The sequence below is a fragment of the Gnatocerus cornutus genome, chromosome 2 (genome assembly GCF_029298725.1).
Source record: "Gnatocerus cornutus isolate USDA-ARS CGAHR chromosome 2, icGnaCorn1.1, whole genome shotgun sequence".
NCBI classification, from domain to species: domain Eukaryota; kingdom Metazoa; phylum Arthropoda; class Insecta; order Coleoptera; family Tenebrionidae; genus Gnatocerus; species Gnatocerus cornutus.
In genome coordinates, this window is record NC_142234.1 from 2,119,179 (window position 1) to 2,142,591 (window position 23,413).

The 23,413-nt window shown below is 33.2% G+C and overlaps 2 protein-coding genes across 2 annotated transcripts; both read left to right on the forward strand.

Annotated features, from left to right (window-relative positions):
• The first annotated feature begins 666 nt into the window (after positions 1-666).
• Positions 667-7,898, forward strand: LOC148178122 (uncharacterized). The gene is made up of 3 exons (XM_088031474.1): positions 667-4,520; positions 6,787-6,808; positions 7,883-7,898. The coding sequence occupies exons 1-3, from the start codon at positions 2,441-2,443 to the stop codon at positions 7,896-7,898; spliced, it is 2,118 nt and encodes a 705-aa protein (XP_087887600.1). The 5' UTR covers positions 667-2,440.
• Positions 7,806-10,119, forward strand: LOC148178123 (uncharacterized). Its single transcript, XM_088030420.1, has 3 exons — positions 7,806-7,824; positions 7,883-7,957; positions 8,036-10,119. The coding sequence occupies exons 2-3, from the start codon at positions 7,904-7,906 to the stop codon at positions 9,974-9,976; spliced, it is 1,995 nt and encodes a 664-aa protein (XP_087886546.1). The 5' UTR covers positions 7,806-7,824; positions 7,883-7,903; the 3' UTR covers positions 9,977-10,119.
• The last annotated feature ends 13,294 nt before the right edge of the window (positions 10,120-23,413 follow it).

Here is a 23,413-nt window from a genome sequence, read left to right on the forward strand (position 1 = left end):
CATTCAAGATCTTAAACATGTCTACTTCTTCAAACTTGTAAATTCTTTCTTCTTAATAGCCCCTTTAAAATATCTCATGTACTTCATTTTCTGCTCATGTATTTGCTACTTCCATTTGTGCAATGCTTTCTCTCAGTTACTTTAACATCTCATCATTATTACTACATCGTCGGGAGAAGCTACAATATAATAAGTGCTAATAGCATATTCTAATTAGGGCGTTACTGCATACAAGTCGAATCGTTGGAGATTAGAAAAGACAGTGCTTGAAGTCCGAGACCGTTTCTGAGTGTTGCACCTCCTTAACGTGCTAAAATGGAATCGGTTCTAATGTCGGTTCGCTCACCTCTTTCGTATTCACATAGTCTGTTATAATGTTGGAACCTATTTTCTTTTTGTACCCACGGTTTATTTAAGTGTATTTTAAACAAATAAATTTAAGATAACCTTAAATTTTGTCAATGACAAATTTTACGTCAACAATTTTATGACAATTCCCTAGAATCTTGCGTCTCGTTCTAACCCATTGATTTATGGACTATGTCTGTCTCTCTTGAATTGCGCACTGAAAACTAACAGCGGTACCTTATAAAACAGACACTTTGATCTAGTGACCTTACAATTTTCCCAATAAAAACGATAATATGGTTAGCGCCATCTAGACCAGGATGGCGCGCGACGCTCTTTCGGTCGATAATTCAGTTTCGTCCGTTCCGCTGCGTTCTGCGTTGACAGATGATTGACAGTTTCAGTCGTTTCAGTGTTGGTTTGGTGTTAATTGTTAAAGCTGCTGGTAAGTAATAAAATGTCTTGTTATTTATTAATAGTATTATAAGTTTATAAGTTAAATATAAGTCGTCTGCTTTTCGGTAATTTTTAACGGTTGTGTCGAAAATTAAAATAAATGAAACATCTGAACAGCCACGTGGTATAGTAGAAGAAACGTTGTTTTCACGCCCAAAACATGATAGCAATTAATAGAATAATTAAAGGGGCATACCTACCTATATTCAGTTTATAAAAACGTTTATTATTTGACTTCGCACTTGTCATCCAGTAATTTCTCACAAGATTTTCCCAAAAAGAACGTACCTACAGCAACTTACATCCAAGAATTTTCAGAATTTACATTAGGGAATGTTTGGATAGAAATGACACTGGGTAGGTAGGTTTAGGTTACCTTTATCTCTCTCGTGTAACCCAATATTACAACAAATAATAGTATTATTAATGTCAATCATTTAATTTATTTTAAATTACTGACAGTGTTGCCAACCGTGGGTATTTTTTATTGAAAATCATCTTTAAACGAATATATTTTGTATGAAATTCAGCTAAATAAGCCAAAAAAATTCCCACGGTTGGCAACACTGATTACTGAGTGATTATATTTGTCTTCCTGTGTTATAGCTGTTTCAAAATAATTACTACGCTTCATATACCAATCCCATGTATAATAATAAATCTCTCAGTTTTAAATTATGGTTTTTCAAATGCTCCAATTCAAATTTTTATATTTGTCATGCTTTCTTATTGGGGGAAATACTTCTGATGGACACTTTTTTTGCTTCTTCTTTCTTGGATTATAAAATTAAAGAAAATAATCCTGATTTTTTCTATATTTTGTTTATAATTATTTCTAATAGCTTTATTTATATTATTATGTTCTAAAATAATTGCTGTCTTTTCCCTTGAACCTAGGTTGATATCTAGCTTTTCATTCATTTTATGTAGACTTTTATAATACGTAGGTCTCATATTGCCTCGTATATTGCACTAGATCGCTTTGATTACAAGTATTATTTTTTTCGACAATTAATTAAATAAACATTAAATTGATCACCTCCATATACAACACATATTTTTTGAATCTCGAGGCTTCTCACAATTTTACCTAAACAGGGACAGTGTGTTTTAGCACTCACTGTTTATGGATAATTTCTTGTGAAAAAAAATGTAATAAATTAAATGAATCGCTTACATAACGATGACCAAGAAGCATGGCAACTGTTTCAAAAAAAGTTTAACGATATGAGAAGCAAACCAAATAATGACTTTGAACGATTAGTATTTAAAAATATGCATAATCAATTTAAAATGTATGAAAACAATATGTTAAACTTGGCAAAATTAGGTTTTCTTAAAATACACTTTCCTAATCTTGAAGTCTTTGATGAATAAATTTTCTAATAAATGACTAGTCGTTGCTCGGTTTGTTTAGAACCAAAATGTCCAGGTGATTTTTATAACTATAGAAATAAATATGAAAAAACATGTAAACAATGTAAAAAAGCAATTAATTCTACTTGTTTGTTATGTGTTTGTGGTAGATATTACACTAGAACTAATTTTAAAAGGCATATAAAAACAGATTTGCATAAAAATGGATTGAATTTATTTATTTGCTAAAAATTGTTTGTTAGATTTTTTTCTATAATAAATGGAACGAAGGAACTTGAGTAATCTACGTTTATCTGATCTGTTTAATATTGCAAAATCATTAGACATCAAATATATTAGAAAATATAATAAAGCAGACTTGATTAAAGCTATTATTAAAGCTGAAGAGCAATTACATGAGAAAATAAAAAACGAAAACAAAATAATGAGCGAAGCGAATTCAGAAATATTTTCATTTGATGATGATTTATTTGCTAAACCAAAGGAAAAGAGAGTTAAGAAAATCGAGTGTGACATATGTGGAAAATATATCAAAAGCACCCGAATGCAGCTACATAAAGAGAAAGAAAACAAAAAGAACCTAAAAACATTTCAGTTTGATGACGATATATTTGCTAAACCAAAAAAAAATAGAGTAAAGAAGATCAAATGTGATATATGTGGAACATATATCGAGGAAACTCGAATACATTTGCATAAATTAAAGCATGATTTGAATAGTCGTCGTTTGCTTGAATTACGTAATATGGCAAAATCTTTAGGTATAAGATACATTAAAAGATACAATAAGGCAGAATTGGTAAACGAGATTATTCATGCTGAAGAGCAATTAAAAATAACAAGAGAAAACAAAAAGAGCTTGGAAATATTTCCGTTTAATGATGGCATATTTTCTAAACCGAAAAAAGAAAGAGTAAAAAAGATCATTAAGGAAAGTCGAATGCAGTTGCATAAAGCAAGACATAATCCAGAGCCAGATTTTATTTTAGTTCAGGTTGCTTTTAAAGGAAGATTATTAACCTATCAGCATAATAATCTAGAAGAAGGTATAGATATAGAAACATATATGGATATGATAAAAGAAAAGGCTATTAAAGTAGTTATAAATGCTTTAAATCTCCATAAAAATATTAAAATCAATTTAGAGATGGAATGCGAGTTTATGAAACTGGAAAATGAAGACTTTATAATGATACATAAATTTCAGTTACCAAATGTTATACTAAGAGAACAAGATGATCTGGAGGAATATTGGGATGAACAAAAGGATTTATTTATATCAAGATGTGATGAATTGCAAGATAAGGGATCTGGATGGACTTTGAAAAATATAAATTATTTGCGCATTAATATAAACAAATATACACCGTTAAGCGGAAATTCATATGTAGAATTACCCAAGTGGATTAAAGATAAAAAAGCTTGCGTTAATGTTAAAAACAACGATAATAAATGCTTTATGTTCAGCGTAATATCATGTTTACATCAAGCAAAAGAACACGTAGATAGACTGAATCATTATAATAAGCCGGAATATATAAATGAATTAAATTTTGAAGGAATACATTTTCCTGTCAAAATCCAGGACATACCTAAATTTGAATCACATAATAAAATTAATGTTACCGTGTTTAGTTACGAAGAACAAATATTTTATCCTTTGTATCATAATAATAAGCAAATATATGAAATGAATATCGACTTACTATACTTTGGAAATAAAGACAAAAATCATTATTGTTGGATCAAGAATTTGAGTCGATTGTTGAATGATCAGTTGGAAGTAAATAGAAACAAAAAACATTTCTGTAGAAGATGTTTAAACTACTCCGCTAGAACTGAAGATGCTTTAAAGAAACATCAAAATGTGTGCTTTAGTAATGAACCATGTGTTCCGAACATGCCTGAAGATAATATATTAAAATTTAAAAATATTCAAAGAATGTTAAGACATCCGTATGTAATTTATTCTGATTTTGAATCTATTCTGAAACCTATTCATACATGCGAACCAAATCCTGAATCATCATATACTCATAAAACACAATTTCATATTCCCTGTGGTTATGGATTATACATTAAGAGTGCTTATAATAATATTGGTAACCCATTGGAAATTTACAGAGGAGAGGAAAGTGATAAATGTTTTATAAAAAGAATAACTGAATATGCCAGAACAATATACAAGTTATTAAAAGAAAATAAACCCATAAAAGATATCGAACTAGAAGAATATAAAAAAACAAAAATTTGTTATCTTTGTGAAAATGTGTTTTCTATAGAAAACCCAAAAGTAATAGATCATGATCACTACACTGGAAAATATAGAGGAGCTGCTTGTAGAAAATGCAATTTGAAATATAGACAACCATTGTTTATTCCAATTTTGTTTCATAATTTAAGCGCTTACGATTGTCATTTGTTTATAAAAAATCTAGGAGAAGATAAAAGTCAATTGAAATTAATACCTAATAACGAAGAGAAATATATTTCTTTCAGTAAAATTTTAAGAATGGATGATAATGGATATATCGAACTGAGATTTATCGATTCATTTAGATTTTTAGCAAGTAGCCTAGACAATTTGTCATCTAATCTGGAATCAAGTCAGTTGAGAGAAATAATTAAATACTTTTCAAATCATGAATTAGATGTGTTATTTAGGAAAAAAAAAGCAAGATAATTAGAAAAGGAATACATGGATTCTTTTGAGAAATTTTCTGAAACAAAACTTCCATCAATAGATAAATTTTATTCTTCGCTCACAAAAGAAGGAATTTCTCAAGAAGAATTCAAACATGCAGTGAAAGTATGGAAATATTTTAAAATTGAAAACTTGGGTGAATGGCATGATTTATACTTAAAACTAGATGTTTTGCTATTAACTGATGTATTTGAAAATTTTAGAGATTTATGTTTAGAAAAGAGTTATGGACTGGATCCTGTTTGGTATTATACAACTCCGGGGTTAGCTTGGGACTGTATGCTCAAATATACTTCAGTGAAGTTGGAATTATTAACTGATTATGAAATGTATTTGTTTTTTGAAAACGGAATTAGAGGAGGTATTTCACAGTGTAGTAACAGGTATTCGCAGGCAGATGAAAATACTCAGATTATCTATATAGATGCTAATAATCTATATGGATGGGCTTTATCTCAGAGATTACCAGAAAAAAACTTTAAATGGTTGACTTGTGATGAAATTAAAAATGTTGATGGTATACTGTTATCAGATAGTGATACCGGTTATGTTTTAGAAGTTGATTTAGCATTCCCTGTAGACTTGGCTATTCATAACAAATTCAATGACTTGCCTTTGGCTCCGGAAAATAGAATTCCCCCGGGCGGAAAAGTAGAAAAACTACTTTGTCATTTCTATGATAAGAAAAATTATATAATTCATTACAAAACATTAAAACTTTACAAAAGTTTAGGTATTAGAATAACAAAGGTTCACAGAGGTATAAAATTTACTCAGTCAAATTTCATAGCACCATATGTAAAATTTAATACTGAACAAAGACAGAAGGCGAAAAATGATTTTGAAAAAGATTTCTGGAAACTAATGGTTAATGCACCATATGGTAAGTCTATGCAATCTGTTAGAAACCAACAAAATATTAAATTATATTGTGATGAAGAAAAATTACAAAAAGCGATAAACAAACCTAATTTTAAACACAGAACTATATTTAGCAAACACCTGGCAGCAGTTCACAATTATAAAACCAAAGTATTGTTTAATAAACCAATTTACATTGGGCAAGCCGTATTAGATTTATCGAAATTATTAATGTATAACTTCCATTACAATGTAATTAAAAAAGAATTTAATGAAAAAATAAAACTTCTTTATGGAGATACCGACAGTTTCATATATGAGATTAAAATGGCTGATTTCTATGAATTTATGAAAAACAAACCCGACTATTTTGATACATCTGATTATCCAAAGGACCATCCATTATATTCTGATAAAAATAAGAAAGTAATAGGGAAATTCAAAGATGAATTGAATGGTATTAAGATATTAGAATACATAGGTTTAAGGTCAAAAATGTACAGTTACAGAACTGAAACGTGTGTTTCAAAAAAATTAAAAGGTATCAAGAAAGCAGTATTGAAGAAAGAAATAAGTTTTGGAGATTACAAAAATTGCTTATTCAATCAAACTGAATACTTCCATAGACAGAGAGTGATTAGGAGTCATAAACATGATATTTTTACTGAAGAAGTAAAGAAAAAGTCTCTAAGTTGGAAAGATGATAAAAGGTATCTTTTACCTAATTCTACAGATACATTAGCTTATGGACACGTATTAGTATCATCATAGGTACGTTCATGGACACTGTTGAACTATTTTTTATTAGCGTTGAAGTAATAAATTAAGAAAACAATAATAACAATTACGATAATAAACGTAAGAATAAAAATAATAATTTTTAATTTATTAACTTGTTGTTGTTTTTTCTGAATTTTGGATATTCTTCATTGAATATATTTAAATTCTTGAATACAGTACTTTCCATTTAATTTACAATTTTTGAGTTTTTTCATTTATTGCTCTCATATTTTTAGTATGTCTTTCAAATATTTTGAGAGTTCTTTTCTTAACATCATTGATGTTTGATGGTATTACTACTGTTTTGTTTCTTAATTCTGCTAATTTCTTAGGATCATAATTATTGTAGTTGTCTAATTTATATTCCAATTCATCGATTTTATTATTAGCGGATTCTAGTTCACAGTCTGTCATAATTAATTGTTCAAGGAATAAATTAGCTGTTTTTCTTGCAATAATATTTATCTACTACTTCTTGTTTGAAACCGACTATTTTTGCTCCATCTTCTAATCTGTCTATTTCAGTAATAATAGGTTTTAAATCTTTTTTCCATTTTTCTTTCTCATCGTTGGGAATGTATGAAACTAGTTTGTCCATTTATGATTGAAAAGTTTCTAAAGATTTACTAATTAATTTATGTGCTTCTTCATCTAAACTTATATTTTTACGACTACCTGCTTTATGTTCTACATTATCGAATATTTTTTTATTTTTTCTCTCTTTTGTTCCCAATTGTTCCGATTTGTTCTCTTTTGTCCCGGATTGTTCCCGTTTGTTCTCATTTGTTATCGTTTTACATGCAATCTTAATTCCAACTGAATTTAGTCCCATATTTAGGGAATTTCTAGAAATATTTTTAGATTTGCAAAATTCTGTCTTTGTTAGTTTTTTATTTACAGTCGAATTGAGATATTCAATGGCAAAATTACGATTTTTCATTTGAGTTACTTCATTGATATTTTTTGGTATATTTATTTTTTTATCTTGGGTAAAAGATTTGTAACTGTTTTTAAATTGTTGGAGTTCAGATGGTTGTCTTGTTTTTAATGGTGTATAATATTCTGCTACAATTTTGTTCTCTTTAGTATTGGTCATTTTTTTATTTATTGTAAAAAATTTATTTTGAATCTTTTTAAATCATTTTGAACGGAACTTTGTTAATATTTTTTTACTCATACAGATTACAGATAAAAAAATTCGTTGAATATAAAATTTTTTTCAGGTAGATCTGATGGAGGGCTCCTCATCCTCATCAAGGCGCAAAAAAGTCGAAAGTAAACCTGTCTATTCAGACCAAGTAAGACCAGACATATTATTGTATCACACGGTAACATGGTATTACACTTTTGTTATAGGAATTACTTGGATTAAATTTAATGGATGATGTAACATCTTTCTACACTTCCGGAGGCTCAAATGAAAGTGAAGACGTAAGTAACTTGCTTCGAACAAATGTACAATTTGTTTTATGTTCAAATAGGAATTCATGGAAATTACAATTTGTTAAGTCTTTTCAGGATCCTGACTTGGTTTTTGAAGTTCTTCGTTGGACATCGACTTTTGTGGACAAGTCTATGTTTATTAAATGCGTTATGAAGGATGCACATAGAATACTTCTCACTGCGCCGCCCAGATTTGGCAAGACTATGGCTTGCAAAATGCTGGAGAAGTTTTTTGAAATTGTCAGCAGTGAACAAATGTCGGAGAAATATAAACTTTTCAAGGATCTCAGAATTTACAAATGCACTGAAGAATGCATAGAGAATCATGATTGTGAAAGTAAAAGATTTTTTCGCAAGCATTGCGGACAGCATCCAGTAATTTTTCTTGATTTTGCACAATTATCAGTAAAGTCATATAGCCAATTTTTGGAGAGTCTTAGAGATATGATAATGAAGCAGTTTAGAAAATATAAAACATGTTTAATTCATAAAGATGGTGAAAAATTCAGCTGGTCAAGTAACGATATGGGAGAACTGGATATTGAACTTTTCTTGTGCTATTTGAAATATGCCGATGATGATGATCATTGGAACAAGGCAATAGATCGTAACACAGCAGAACTATACATAATGGTGGCTTTTAAATATTTGATCGAGGTTTTGTCGGTCCACTATCAAACAAAACAAACCCATAAGAAAATTATTATATTGATTGACGAGTTCGACGCACCTTTTATGAAAATGTTATTTGGTGAAAACTCATCGGACCAACAGATTATGTTTTTCATACGAGACCTAATGCGTCTTTTATGTAAAGATGAGATATCAGCACGATTTGTTCAACGAGTAATAATTTTTTCTGTCACTGCATTAGGCGGTATGATTTCATTAGGAGCTAACAATGTGAAACGTAGAACATTCTTGGACAAGGATTATGGTTATCATAAATACTTTGGATTTACTAGGGAAGAAGTAAACGCTTTAGTTAACAGATGTGTCACAGAAAGTCAACGACAAAAAGCTCTTGATGAAATTGCTATGTGGTACAACAATTACACTGTAGTGGGAGATGAAGGCATAACTATTTCTAATCCTGTGTCTATTGCCAATTATTTACCTAATCTCGTACGAAAAAGTTATTGGGTTGAATCGGTTGGAACCAAATATATCTGCCAACTATTTAAATTCGAAAAAATGCGGGAGAAGGTGTTTCCTGCCGTTAGAGACAATGAGAAAATTTCCATCAAAACAAAAACTATAGAGTTGAACGATATTTATAATCTGAAATCATTACGTGAATCAATTTTGAATTGTATCGAACCAGAGCAGGTAGACTTAGCTCTTCAGTTTCTCACAGAATGTGGGTACTTTAACGTTATTGACAAGAATGATGGGAATTGTACATTACAAATTCCGAATCTAGAATTGAAACAAGTATTTACAAACAAACTTCAGGAGGCTTTGGTAGAATTTAAAACTAACCTGTTTACTGTAGAACAACAAGAGTCATTTGTGAATGCATTAATGTCTTTAGGAAGTGGAGAGAAGCATGAACCTATGAAATATGTTGCGTTTAAAAAATCTGTGGAAAATTTGTATACCGACCGAGAATTACCAAAAGCTCATTTTCACTTTCACTGTGACCTTTGGATGTTAATTTCTAGTTGTGGGAAGTTGGATTGCTTTTCAGAATTTGCAATCAAAAAGGGATTCCCACCCAAGCTTGATTTAATTATTATTTCAAAATGTGCAGTAATTATAATTGAACTGAAGCGGCACAAACAAGATTCTGCAAAAAAGGCCCTAAAACAGTGTCTACGGAAAAAATACTATGAAGCATTTGAACTTGAAGGAAATGAAAGAAAGGGTTTAAAGAAAATTTTAATTGGTCTTCATCTCTCTGATGATCGTAAAGTTAGCATCAGGTATTTAGAAAATTTTGAGAAAAAAACACTGCAAGATGAACCAAACATAGAAACAATTGTAGAGGATAGCTATGAATGTTAAAATCATTCTCTCTGTTAGTTATGTACCCTGTTTTATTTTATGTGCATTTCGCTGATTTTAAGGTAGTTTGAGAATCTGTAAATTGTAATGGAAAATAATCTCATTTTTTTGCCCTTAATCTTTGATTAAATTATACATTTCTACTTGAGTATTTTTTAATATTTCATTAAACCGGGACTTACGACTTTATGTTAGTTGGTACATAATATTTGATATGGTAAGAAAATAAGTTGAAAAAAAAAACAAACTATTATTATTTATATGTTCAATGAAAATTATAACTAAATATAAACAATTCTCTTAATTACAACAAAGTAAGATAAGAAAATGTGTACCTTTTTAATATCACAAAATAAGAAAATCAATTTTAGTTAGTAGTTGTGTTACAAAAACAAATGATATAATTATAAAGCAAACAAACTAATTTTTCGTTCGTGTCGTTACTTTGGTGTAATAATAATTTATTTTTTCTACTCCCATAGTAGTAAGTAACTAGGCAAGAACCCTGTCGTTTGTTGATTAGTAACTATGACATTATGAAACATGCATGTAATATGTAGATATATGTATGTATTTTCATTATACGGAACTAACTCACGTGACTTTAGTAACTTTTCGACTGTGAAACCAACGTTTTAGTTCCACTGTTTTCCTAGTGTAACCATGCCATTTTTAAGGTTAGAGTTTTCAGATGGGTTAGCTATGGGCTCTTGGGTCTAGGGTAGAAAGAGTTGTCCCATAATGTTGAAATTTTGCACACATGTTTTCCTGGGCCCCAATATACCGTAAAAAAAAAATCAACCCCAAATTCCAAAATTTAAGGGTGGCATGTTAGGGGTAGGGGGTTGAAAACAACAAAAAGTTGAGTTTTTTATTTTTTTTTGAACTCTTCAAGTGCTTCAAAGCCCTTATGTCAAATTTGGCGTTTCTAGGGGGATTATGGGACTCACAATAAATTTATTAAAATTTAACGAAATTGTCAAAATTATGGATAAGGACTTGATTTGTAACGGATAAACTAGCTCAAAAATTTTGAAAAAATTCACGAACACATTGGAGAAAAACTAGAAAAAAAATATGCCATAAATTTTGCCCATTATTAAGGGGGTGCATTGGGGTGAAGGGGTTGTTTTTTTTAAGAAAACAAAAATGTAATTACCACACGTTTTCGACGTCAGCCAAAGGCATCTAATCTGAAAATCTCGTATTTTTTGCTCAAAGTTTACAATTTATCCAGATAAGGGGGTTTTGTAAAAGCGCATCCTGGAACTCGGCGGCGGTTAATAAGTGTCAAGTTTACCACGATAAAAACGTTCAAAAATTCTGAAAAAATTCAGATGTGTTAGGTTGATTGAAGCTGATAAGGAAAAAAAACGTTATTTTGCTTTTTAATAGCAGGATCTCCCTACAAAATTTCGGAATTTTTCACCCAACTTTGTTTCAACCCCAAGAGTGGACTTTGAAAATAAATCTCCCGAAATCTGCCGCCTTTGGGCTATTGGGTCTAGCCCTGTTAGAGTAGTTCGAAAATTCTGAAAAAATTCAGGTGTGTAAGGTTGCTTGAACTGATGAAGAAAAAAATACTCTATAATTTTAGGCTTCCAGGAAGGGGGTGGAATGGGGTAAAGGGTGTTTTTTTTTTAAGTTAAACGTAAAAGTGTCCTATACATAGAATCGCCCTGTTTTGAGAAGATTTACATGAAAAGGTGGTATTTTTTCGTTAAACAACTTCGGGCAGAAAATACTGGTTTTGTGACAAATTTGCAGATGTCCGACGGCATTTGTCTGCCAGTTGTATTAATGTGATATTGTGAGCAAAACAAAGAAAAGAGTACCTCTATGTATTATGGAACGTTTGAAAAAGTAAAAAAAAACGGGGACGTTTTATGAATAAGCAATAATCCTTGAATTGGTAAGTTTGAGTACTCTTAGGAAATGAGAATGTGCTTCTTTTTATACTAATGTAATGGATATGGTCTCCTTGAATCTTTAACCCTTATTTGCAGCCTGCGACGTTTTGAAAAAATTACTAATACTGAGCGTAGGGTTACTAATACCGAGCGTAGGGTTACTAATACCAACCCTACCACAGATTATATTCGTCTCGCCACCAGCAGCCGTCAGAAGAAAAGAAAACCGCTTCATGTGAATCTGTAAAAATGGAAACGGCGACATGGGTGTCAAAACAAAGTAACAAACGTTTGGATTTATCTCTCGTATCCGATGTACCCCCTAACATCAGCTTGGGTTGTGATTGTTTAAGGGTCTACGCTACGCATATACCCGTATATGGCTTACGATTTTTCGTTTTTGAAGCGCATTTTGGACTTTGAAAAATCGCTCGACCTCTGTATGTATGCGTCTCAGGTAGAGCTATGGAGGTGACATCTTCGAATTTTGAAAAAGTGAAAAATTTGACTTTAATTAATTAAAAACTGAAATTCCCATTTTTCGTTTTTAAGGAATATGAAGCAACCTAGGAAGTTAAAAAAAATACCAACATGTGGAGAATTAAAACCTCTATGGAGGTGACATTTTTGTTTTTGTCATTATGCTATAATTTTGAAGTTATTAATAAAAAAACAAATCAAAGATAGGCAACCAACAGTACAACTAACGCAAATCATCTTATGCAAATCTCATGATTTACGACCGCTCACTAGGGGGTCACTGACGTTCCGCCCAATTGTAATAAACTGCTATCGGGTAAAAGCAGGTAAAGACCCAACTGGTCGCTCTCGGCAACAAATATCGAAGGTACTTGTAGCTAGTGTATTGAGAAATAATATTTTATTATCTCTGATACAGGGTCCGGCAACATTTGTGGTCACCCCCAAAATTGTCTTATAGAGGTAAAATTTTAAAAATTTACATACGCTAATGGATAATCGAAGAAGCTCTAGAAGATGACGCAAAAACTTGTTCTTTATCACCGATAGTTTTGGCGTCGCGACGCCTTAAAAGTGTAATTTTTATCTATTTGTGAGGGTTTTTGGAACCATTCAATATATATATATATATTTTAATATAAATGTGTTAAAAATATTTAAGTAATTAAGGCAGTAAACCTTCATATTAATCCTGACATTGTAAATAATTCTTTAGCGATGGTAGGGAGCAAAGGTATCTTCAACTGCGACAACGCAATTTTACGCCACTGATTTAAAATCGGGCCCTAAGTGGGGTGATTATTACTGTTGCCGGACTCGGTATAATTCACTGTTTTTCACACAAAATTTTGTTATTTACGCATTAATTTTACATTTCGTATTTTCCAGTTTTAAATTAGAAGACCTTTTTTCCGCAATTATAAAATGTGTATTATTGGGAACATTTTCTATTTCAAAAACTTTATCCGATAATTCTGACTTAAAACCGCTAATTACATTTTTACTTTCGGAACTATTCCTAATATTTTTCATCACCGTTTTTTAATAAAATTGTTGGCTCAAATCTTGGTGTTGATAAAAATTATCAAAAACACAATTTATTCCCAAACACCAAATTTTGTCAAAAACTGCTGACGTGCAAGTTTGATAAAAGCAACTGACCAACTTTAATCGACAAAACTCTAGAAATTTAAAAAAGTAGGTACATTGATTTACAAGTCGAGCACAGTCAAAAACACAAGTATCCAAAGATTGAAAGAATTTAAATATTTTTTCAAGATATTTATTTATAGGTTTTCGAAATACATTTTTAATTGCTTTTAAAATTCGTATAATTAAACTACTAAGATGGCCCCTTGAGAACACAGCTACTTTTTAAGGAAAACACCCCGATTTTCAAGGGTTAACAGAAAAGCAGAAAAATCGTGAAAAGACTCCCGTTTTTAAGGTATATTTTAAAATTAACATTTTTTAAAGAATTTGTCCGGTTTTTCGAACTCTTTTTTAAAAAAGTCAAAATTTTAAGAAGTATATCCTGTTTTATCAAACGTGAATACGGTTTCGTACAAACAAATTTCTCTTTTAAAAACATTTAAAATTAGGAATTTTACCTTGTTTTCAAAGATTTTACCCTGTTTTGAATTTTGTAGTAGTAGGCCCCCTCAGAACACAACACATTTTTAATGCTTTTAGCCTGGTTTTCAAACTAACTTGAAAAGTTAAAGTTTTTAAAGAATTTGACCGGTTTTTCGAAGTCACCCTTTTTTTTAAAAGTCAACATTTTAAGGAAAATACACCGTTTTTTCAAACAAGAATACGGTTTGGTCCAAACAAATTTCCTTTCAAAAACACTTAAAATTCGTCTTTTTACCCTGTTTTTCTGTTGGGCTACTTCAGAACAAAAATGAATACGGTTTTGGCCTGGTTTTCAAAGTAGCTTTTAAAAAGTTAAATTTTTTAAAGAAATTGCCCGGTTTTTCGAAATACTTTGTTTTTTAAGCAGTTTAGTCCTATTTTAACAGTCTTCTTAATTAAAAGATAAAATTTGCCTTTTTTGCTCAGTTTTTCTATGGAGCCACTTCAGCACACATATGAATATGGTTTCGGCCAAGAAAAGTTACAATTTAAATATACTTAAAATTCGTCTTTTGTCCTGTTTTCAAAGATTTTACCCTGTTTTGAATTTTGTACTAGTAGGCCCTCTCAGAACACTTTGTTTTTAATGCTTTTAGTCTGGTTTTCAAAAGTTTTTAAAAAGTTAAAATTTTTAAAGAATTCGCCCGGTTTTTCGAAGTCACCCTTTTTAAAAAAGTCAAAATTTTAAGAAATATATCTTGTTTTATCAAACGTGAATACGGTTTCGGCCAAGAAAAGTTACCATTTAAAAATACTTAAAATTCGTCTTTTTACCCTGTTTTTTCTGTTGGGCTACTTCAGAACAAAAATGAATACGGTTTCGTTCAAACAAATTTCGGACAAAATCTCCATGAGCGAAGCGAATTTCCCTTTCAAAAACACTCAAAATTAGAGATTTTACCTTTTCAAGTATATTTTTCAGACTTTCCCTTGTTTTTAAAAAAGTTAAAAGTTGAAGGTACTTATTTTTTATTCAAACATACATTTTTTTAAGTTAATACACTATATGTTGAAACAATAAGTAGTTAAATATATGATATATTCTAACTCAGATTATTATGCCTAGTTTTCTTAGTCATTTTCCTATTTTCTATGCATTTTTTTCAACAAAAACCCGTATTTCTAGCATCAAAAACATCAAAAAACAACATTGAACTTTAATCGATAAAACTCTAGAAATTTAAAAAAGTACATTGATTTACAAGTCGAGCACAGTCAAAAACACAAGTATCCAAAAATTGAAAGAATTTAAATATTTTTTCAAGGTATTTATTTATAGGTTTTGGGTTTTACAGTCTTTTCTTGAAATGAAAATTATGGTGTTAGCTTCGACATATTTGAAAGCTAATTGTCTTATTGGTAACCTATAAAATCCACCGGTAGCAGGTAAGATTAGAAACGAGGATTATTGTGTAAAATTCGTACAATTAAAGACACAAGTGGATTCAGATTTTTTAAAAAATATTTTTTTTGCATAGTAACATTAAACGCCAATTTTGCTTTTCCTGAGTGGTTCTGGCTTAAAAAATATTAATTAGGGAAGTATTTTTATTGATTAGTGGGATGTATTATTATGAAGAGTTAACTTTTAAATCACAGAAAACAACAGAGTCTAAAAGGTCCAAAAACTCATGTGTCAGGTAAAAGGTTTGGTTAAAAAAAATTAAATGCGTTTTTCTCAAATAAAAATATTAAAATAATAAGTAATTTTAAAATTTCCCCGGCGACCAGTGAGGAAAAATTTTGGATCACATTTACGAAAATTACATTTTTCAATTAAAAAAACATTCTTCCATTACGTACTATGGGAACTGGAAATTTGGGGATTTTATACATACATTTTCCATTAATTGAAAAAAAATTACACCCGTAAAATTTTTGTCTACTAGAACCAGAAATTTCACAAGCTCAAAACGCAGAGAAACTCAAATCCGGATATTTTAACTCATCTTTGGTCCAACACGAATTTATTGTTCCAACCGCTGGGTTTCTTAGGAAATGTGCAGGTCAAGCGACCGTTTCCATAAAGTTTATGATCCGCTCATTACCAAATCCTCGGTAATCCCTTTTGGCAGCTGTCAATCAAAGGTGTTGTTAAAGTTGCATACTTTTCAAACACGAAATTTTCGGGCAGGCTCGTAGACCCTTAAACAAAATAAACGGGTTTTCCACTGGCAACTCAGAATGCACTTGTGTATTGTATGTTGCGTGGTTTGAGTCTCACCCTCAATACAGCTCGATAGGAAAGTATAGAAATGACAAATAATTCGTTCATTTATTCTACAGATATTTTATCACGAAAGGGTCTTTCGGTGTTAAAGTACTCGTTTATGTACAATGCATAAATCCTCTCTAATTTACCATAGAGTTCCACAATTTTCACAAATTATGACCTTGAAAGGTGCGATTTAAAATAAATGAGGAGTTTACCTCATTTCAATGTATGTATACTCTAGGCCCAGAACTCATGGCCTAGAGAGCAAGGGATGGTACGGATATCAATAGAGTTTGCAAGTTTACAACCATAATTGTCTAACTTTAATAGTATTCGAACAAGAACGAAAAACTGAGAGACAATTCCGAAAGCTTTTACATAGATAGAACGAAGGTAAAATAAAAATCATTTCATTTTCCAGGGCCGTAATTAAAGGACCGTAATGTCATTCTGACAATTGAACAACAGTAGTTTCTATTTAACGTATCCTAGCAATGATAAGAAACTCCTCACAATCCTTAGTTATCGTAGGTTATGTCGTTGAAGTTAGCTTGGGATTGGCTTTTTGGTTGCGCCGTAACATAGGCAACACAACGAGCACTCGGCTTTTTTTACAGTAGACCAGACAAATTCTGGAATTTCGTGGGTATTTTCATGTTTTCGCTACTTTTCTTTCAAATTTATGGCAATTTGACTTTGGAATAATAACCTCCCATTGTAACAATCAATACTTTGGTGTAAAATATACAGAAAAGGGATAATCAAAGGGGGTTGTGCTGCCGCCTTTTTCATCACCGTTATCGTAAAAATCCAGCATCTACCCCGGTCGCAGTGATCCCAAAAAATAGAGAAAAATTCACTGATAAATCTCCCATATCAAGTTTGTCCCCACCAGCCGTCAGAGGGTTGTAATCTCGCCCCATTTATATTCACCCTCTAAAAATGTGAAAAGTCGAAAATGTACCCCAATGGCATTAGACCCAAAAAATAGAGAAAAATTCACTGATAAATCCCCCATATCAAGTTTGTCTCCACCAGCCGTCAGAGGGTTGTAATCTCGCCCCATTTATATTCACCCTCTAAAAATGTAAAAAGTCGAAAATGTACCCCAACGGCATTAGACCCAAAAAATAGAGAAAAATTCACTGATAAATCCCCCATATCAAGTTTGTCTCCACCAGCCGTCAGAGGGTTGTGATCTCGCCCCATTTATATTCACCCTCTAAAAATGTAAAAAGTCGAAAATGTACCCCAACGGCATTAGACTCAAAAAATAGAGAAAAATTCACTGATAAATCTCCCATATCAAGTTTGTCTCCACCAGCCGTCAGAGGGTTGTAATCTCGCCCCGTTTAAATTCACCCTGTAAAAATGTAAAAAATCGAAAATGTACCCCAACGGCATTAGACCCAAAAAATAGAGAAAAATTCACTGATAAATCTCCCATATCAAGTTTGTCTCCACCAGCCGTCAGAGGGTTGTAATCTCGCCCCGTTTAAATTCACCCTGTAAAAATGTAAAAAATCGAAAATGTACCCCAACGGCATTAGACCCAAAAAATAGAGAAAAATTCACTGATAAATCTCCCATATCAAGTTTGTCTCCACCAGCCGTCAGAGGGTTGTAATCTCGCCCCGTTTAAATTCACCCTGTAAAAATGTAAAAAATCGAAAATGTACCCCAACGGCATTAGACCCAAAAAATAGAGAAAAATTCACTGATAAATCTCCCATATCAAGTTTGTCTCCACCAGCCGTCAGAGGGTTGTAATCTCGCCCCGTTTAAATTCACCCTGTAAAAATGTAAAAAATCGAAAATGTACCCCAACGGCATTAGACCCAAAAAATAGAGAAAAATTCACTGATAAATCTCCCATATCAAGTTTGTCTCCACCAGCCGTCAGAGGGTTGTAATCTCGCCCCATTTTAATTCACCCTCTAAAAATGTGAAAAGTCGAAAATGTACCCCAATGGCATTAGACCCAAAAAATAGAGAAAAATTCACTGATAAATCTCCCATATCAAGTTTGTCTCCACCAGCCGTCAGAGGGTTGTAATCTCGCCCCGTTTAAATTCACCCTGTAAAAATGTAAAAAATCGAAAATGTACCCCAACGGCATTAGACCCAAAAAATAGAGAAAAATTCACTGATAAATCTCCCATATCAAGTTTGTCCCCACCAGCCGTCAGAGGGTTGTAATCTCGCCCCATTTATATTCACCCTCTAAAAATGTGAAAAGTCGAAAATGTACCCCAACGGCATTAGACCCAAAAAATAGAGAAAAATTCACTGATAAATCTCCCATATCAAGTTTGTCCCCACCAGCCGTCAGAGGGTTGTAATCTCGCCCCATTTATATTCACCCTCTAAAAATGTGAAAAGTCGAAAATGTACCCCAATGGCATTAGACCCAAAAAATAGAGAAAAATTCACTGATAAATCCCCCATATCAAGTTTGTCTCCACCAGCCGTCAGAGGGTTGTAATCTCGCCCCATTTATATTCACCCTCTAAAAATGTGAAAAGTCGAAAATGTACCCCAACGGCATTAGACCCAAAAAATAGAGAAAAATTCACTGATAAATCTCCCATATCAAGTTTGTCCCCACCAGCCGTCAGAGGGTTGTAATCTCGCCCCATTTATATTCACCCTCTAAAAATGTGAAAAGTCGAAAATGTACCCCAATGGCATTAGACCCAAAAAATAGAGAAAAATTCACTGATAAATCCCCCATATCAAGTTTGTCTCCACCAGCCGTCAGAGGGTTGTAATCTCGCCCCATTTATATTCACCCTCTAAAAATGTAAAAAGTCGAAAATGTACCCCAACGGCATTAGACCCAAAAAATAGAGAAAAATTCACTGATAAATCCCCCATATCAAGTTTGTCTCCACCAGCCGTCAGAGGGTTGTAATCTCGCCCCATTTATATTCACCCTCTAAAAATGTGAAAAGTCGAAAATGTACCCCAACGGCATTAGACCCAAAAAATAGAGAAAAATTCACTGATAAATCTCCCATATCAAGTTTGTCCCCACCAGCCGTCAGAGGGTTGTAATCTCGCCCCATTTATATTCACCCTCTAAAAATGTGAAAAGTCGAAAATGTACCCCAACGGCATTAGACCCAAAAAATAGAGAAAAATTCACTGATAAATCTCCCATATCAAGTTTGTCCCCACCAGCCGTCAGAGGGTTGTAATCTCGCCCCATTTATATTCACCCTCTAAAAATGTGAAAAGTCGAAAATGTACCCCAATGGCATTAGACCCAAAAAATAGAGAAAAATTCACTGATAAATCCCCCATATCAAGTTTGTCTCCACCAGCCGTCAGAGGGTTGTAATCTCGCCCCATTTATATTCACCCTCTAAAAATGTGAAAAGTCGAAAATGTACCCCAATGGCATTAGACCCAAAAAATAGAGAAAAATTCACTGATAAATCCCCCATATCAAGTTTGTCTCCACCAGCCGTCAGAGGGTTGTAATCTCGCCCCATTTATATTCACCCTCTAAAAATGTAAAAAGTCGAAAATGTACCCCAACGGCATTAGACCCAAAAAATAGAGAAAAATTCACTGATAAATCCCCCATATCAAGTTTGTCTCCACCAGCCGTCAGAGGGTTGTAATCTCGCCCCATTTATATTCACCCTCTAAAAATGTAAAAAGTCGAAAATGTACCCCAACGGCATTAGACTCAAAAAATAGAGAAAAATTCACTGATAAATCTCCCATATCAAGTTTGTCTCCACCAGCCGTCAGAGGGTTGTAATCTCGCCCCGTTTAAATTCACCCTGTAAAAATGTAAAAAATCGAAAATGTACCCCAACGGCATTAGACCCAAAAAATAGAGAAAAATTCACTGATAAATCTCCCATATCAAGTTTGTCTCCACCAGCCGTCAGAGGGTTGTAATCTCGCCCCGTTTAAATTCACCCTGTAAAAATGTAAAAAATCGAAAATGTACCCCAACGGCATTAGACCCAAAAAATAGAGAAAAATTCACTGATAAATCTCCCATATCAAGTTTGTCTCCACCAGCCGTCAGAGGGTTGTAATCTCGCCCCGTTTAAATTCACCCTGTAAAAATGTAAAAAATCGAAAATGTACCCCAACGGCATTAGACCCAAAAAATAGAGAAAAATTCACTGATAAATCTCCCATATCAAGTTTGTCTCCACCAGCCGTCAGAGGGTTGTAATCTCGCCCCGTTTAAATTCACCCTGTAAAAATGTAAAAAATCGAAAATGTACCCCAACGGCATTAGACCCAAAAAATAGAGAAAAATTCACTGATAAATCTCCCATATCAAGTTTGTCTCCACCAGCCGTCAGAGGGTTGTAATCTCGCCCCATTTTAATTCACCCTCTAAAAATGTGAAAAGTCGAAAATGTACCCCAATGGCATTAGACCCAAAAAATAGAGAAAAATTCACTGATAAATCTCCCATATCAAGTTTGTCTCCACCAGCCGTCAGAGGGTTGTAATCTCGCCCCGTTTAAATTCACCCTGTAAAAATGTAAAAAATCGAAAATGTACCCCAACGGCATTAGACCCAAAAAATAGAGAAAAATTCACTGATAAATCTCCCATATCAAGTTTGTCCCCACCAGCCGTCAGAGGGTTGTAATCTCGCCCCATTTATATTCACCCTCTAAAAATGTGAAAAGTCGAAAATGTACCCCAACGGCATTAGACCCAAAAAATAGAGAAAAATTCACTGATAAATCTCCCATATCAAGTTTGTCCCCACCAGCCGTCAGAGGGTTGTAATCTCGCCCCATTTATATTCACCCTCTAAAAATGTGAAAAGTCGAAAATGTACCCCAATGGCATTAGACCCAAAAAATAGAGAAAAATTCACTGATAAATCCCCCATATCAAGTTTGTCTCCACCAGCCGTCAGAGGGTTGTAATCTCGCCCCATTTATATTCACCCTCTAAAAATGTGAAAAGTCGAAAATGTACCCCAACGGCATTAGACCCAAAAAATAGAGAAAAATTCACTGATAAATCTCCCATATCAAGTTTGTCCCCACCAGCCGTCAGAGGGTTGTAATCTCGCCCCATTTATATTCACCCTCTAAAAATGTGAAAAGTCGAAAATGTACCCCAATGGCATTAGACCCAAAAAATAGAGAAAAATTCACTGATAAATCCCCCATATCAAGTTTGTCTCCACCAGCCGTCAGAGGGTTGTAATCTCGCCCCATTTATATTCACCCTCTAAAAATGTAAAAAGTCGAAAATGTACCCCAACGGCATTAGACCCAAAAAATAGAGAAAAATTCACTGATAAATCCCCCATATCAAGTTTGTCTCCACCAGCCGTCAGAGGGTTGTAATCTCGCCCCATTTATATTCACCCTCTAAAAATGTGAAAAGTCGAAAATGTACCCCAACGGCATTAGACCCAAAAAATAGAGAAAAATTCACTGATAAATCTCCCATATCAAGTTTGTCCCCACCAGCCGTCAGAGGGTTGTAATCTCGCCCCATTTATATTCACCCTCTAAAAATGTGAAAAGTCGAAAATGTACCCCAACGGCATTAGACCCAAAAAATAGAGAAAAATTCACTGATAAATCTCCCATATCAAGTTTGTCCCCACCAGCCGTCAGAGGGTTGTAATCTCGCCCCATTTATATTCACCCTCTAAAAATGTAAAAAGTCGAAAATGTACCCCAACGGCATTAGACCCAAAAAATAGAGAAAAATTCACTGATAAATCTCCCATATCAAGTTTGTCTCCACCAGCCGTCAGAGGGTTGTAATCTCGCCCCATTTATATTCACCCTCTAAAAATGTGAAAAGTCGAAAATGTACCCCAACGGCATTAGACCCAAAAAATAGAGAAAAATTCACTGATAAATCTCCCATATCAAGTTTGTCTCCACCAGCCGTCAGAGGGTTGTAATCTCGCCCCGTTTAAATTCACCCTGTAAAAATGTAAAAAATCGAAAATGTACCCCAACGGCATTAGACCCAAAAAATAGAGAAAAATTCACTGATAAATCTCCCATATCAAGTTTGTCTCCACCAGCCGTCAGAGGGTTGTAATCTCGCCCCGTTTAAATTCACCCTGTAAAAATGTAAAAAATCGAAAATGTACCCCAACGGCATTAGACCCAAAAAATAGAGAAAAATTCACTGATAAATCTCCCATATCAAGTTTGTCTCCACCAGCCGTCAGAGGGTTGTAATCTCGCCCCGTTTAAATTCACCCTGTAAAAATGTAAAAAATCGAAAATGTACCCCAACGGCATTAGACCCAAAAAATAGAGAAAAATTCACTGATAAATCTCCCATATCAAGTTTGTCTCCACCAGCCGTCAGAGGGTTGTAATCTCGCCCCATTTTAATTCACCCTCTAAAAATGTGAAAAGTCGAAAATGTACCCCAATGGCATTAGACCCAAAAAATAGAGAAAAATTCACTGATAAATCTCCCATATCAAGTTTGTCTCCACCAGCCGTCAGAGGGTTGTAATCTCGCCCCGTTTAAATTCACCCTGTAAAAATGTAAAAAATCGAAAATGTACCCCAACGGCATTAGACCCAAAAAATAGAGAAAAATTCACTGATAAATCTCCCATATCAAGTTTGTCCCCACCAGCCGTCAGAAGGTTGTAATCTCGCCCCATTTATATTCACCCTCTAAAAATGTGAAAAGTCGAAAATGTACCCCAACGGCATTAGACCCAAAAAATAGAGAAAAATTCACTGATAAATCTCCCATATCAAGTTTGTCCCCACCAGCCGTCAGAGGGTTGTAATCTCGCCCCATTTATATTCACCCTCTAAAAATGTGAAAAGTCGAAAATGTACCCCAAGGGCATTAGAACCAAAAAATAGAGAAAAATTCACTGATAATTCCCCCATATCAAGTTTGTCTCCACCAGCCGTCAGAGGGTTGTAATCTCGCCCCATTTATATTCACCCTCTAAAAATGTAAAAAGTCGAAAATGTACCCCAACGGCATTAGACCCAAAAAATAGAGAAAAATTCACTGATAAATCCCCCATATCAAGTTTGTCTCCACCAGCCGTCAGAGGGTTGTAATCTCGCCCCATTTATATTCACCCTCTAAAAATGTGAAAAGTCGAAAATGTACCCCAACGGCATTAGACCCAAAAAATAGAGAAAAATTCACTGATAAATCTCCCATATCAAGTTTGTCTCCACCAGCCGTCAGAGG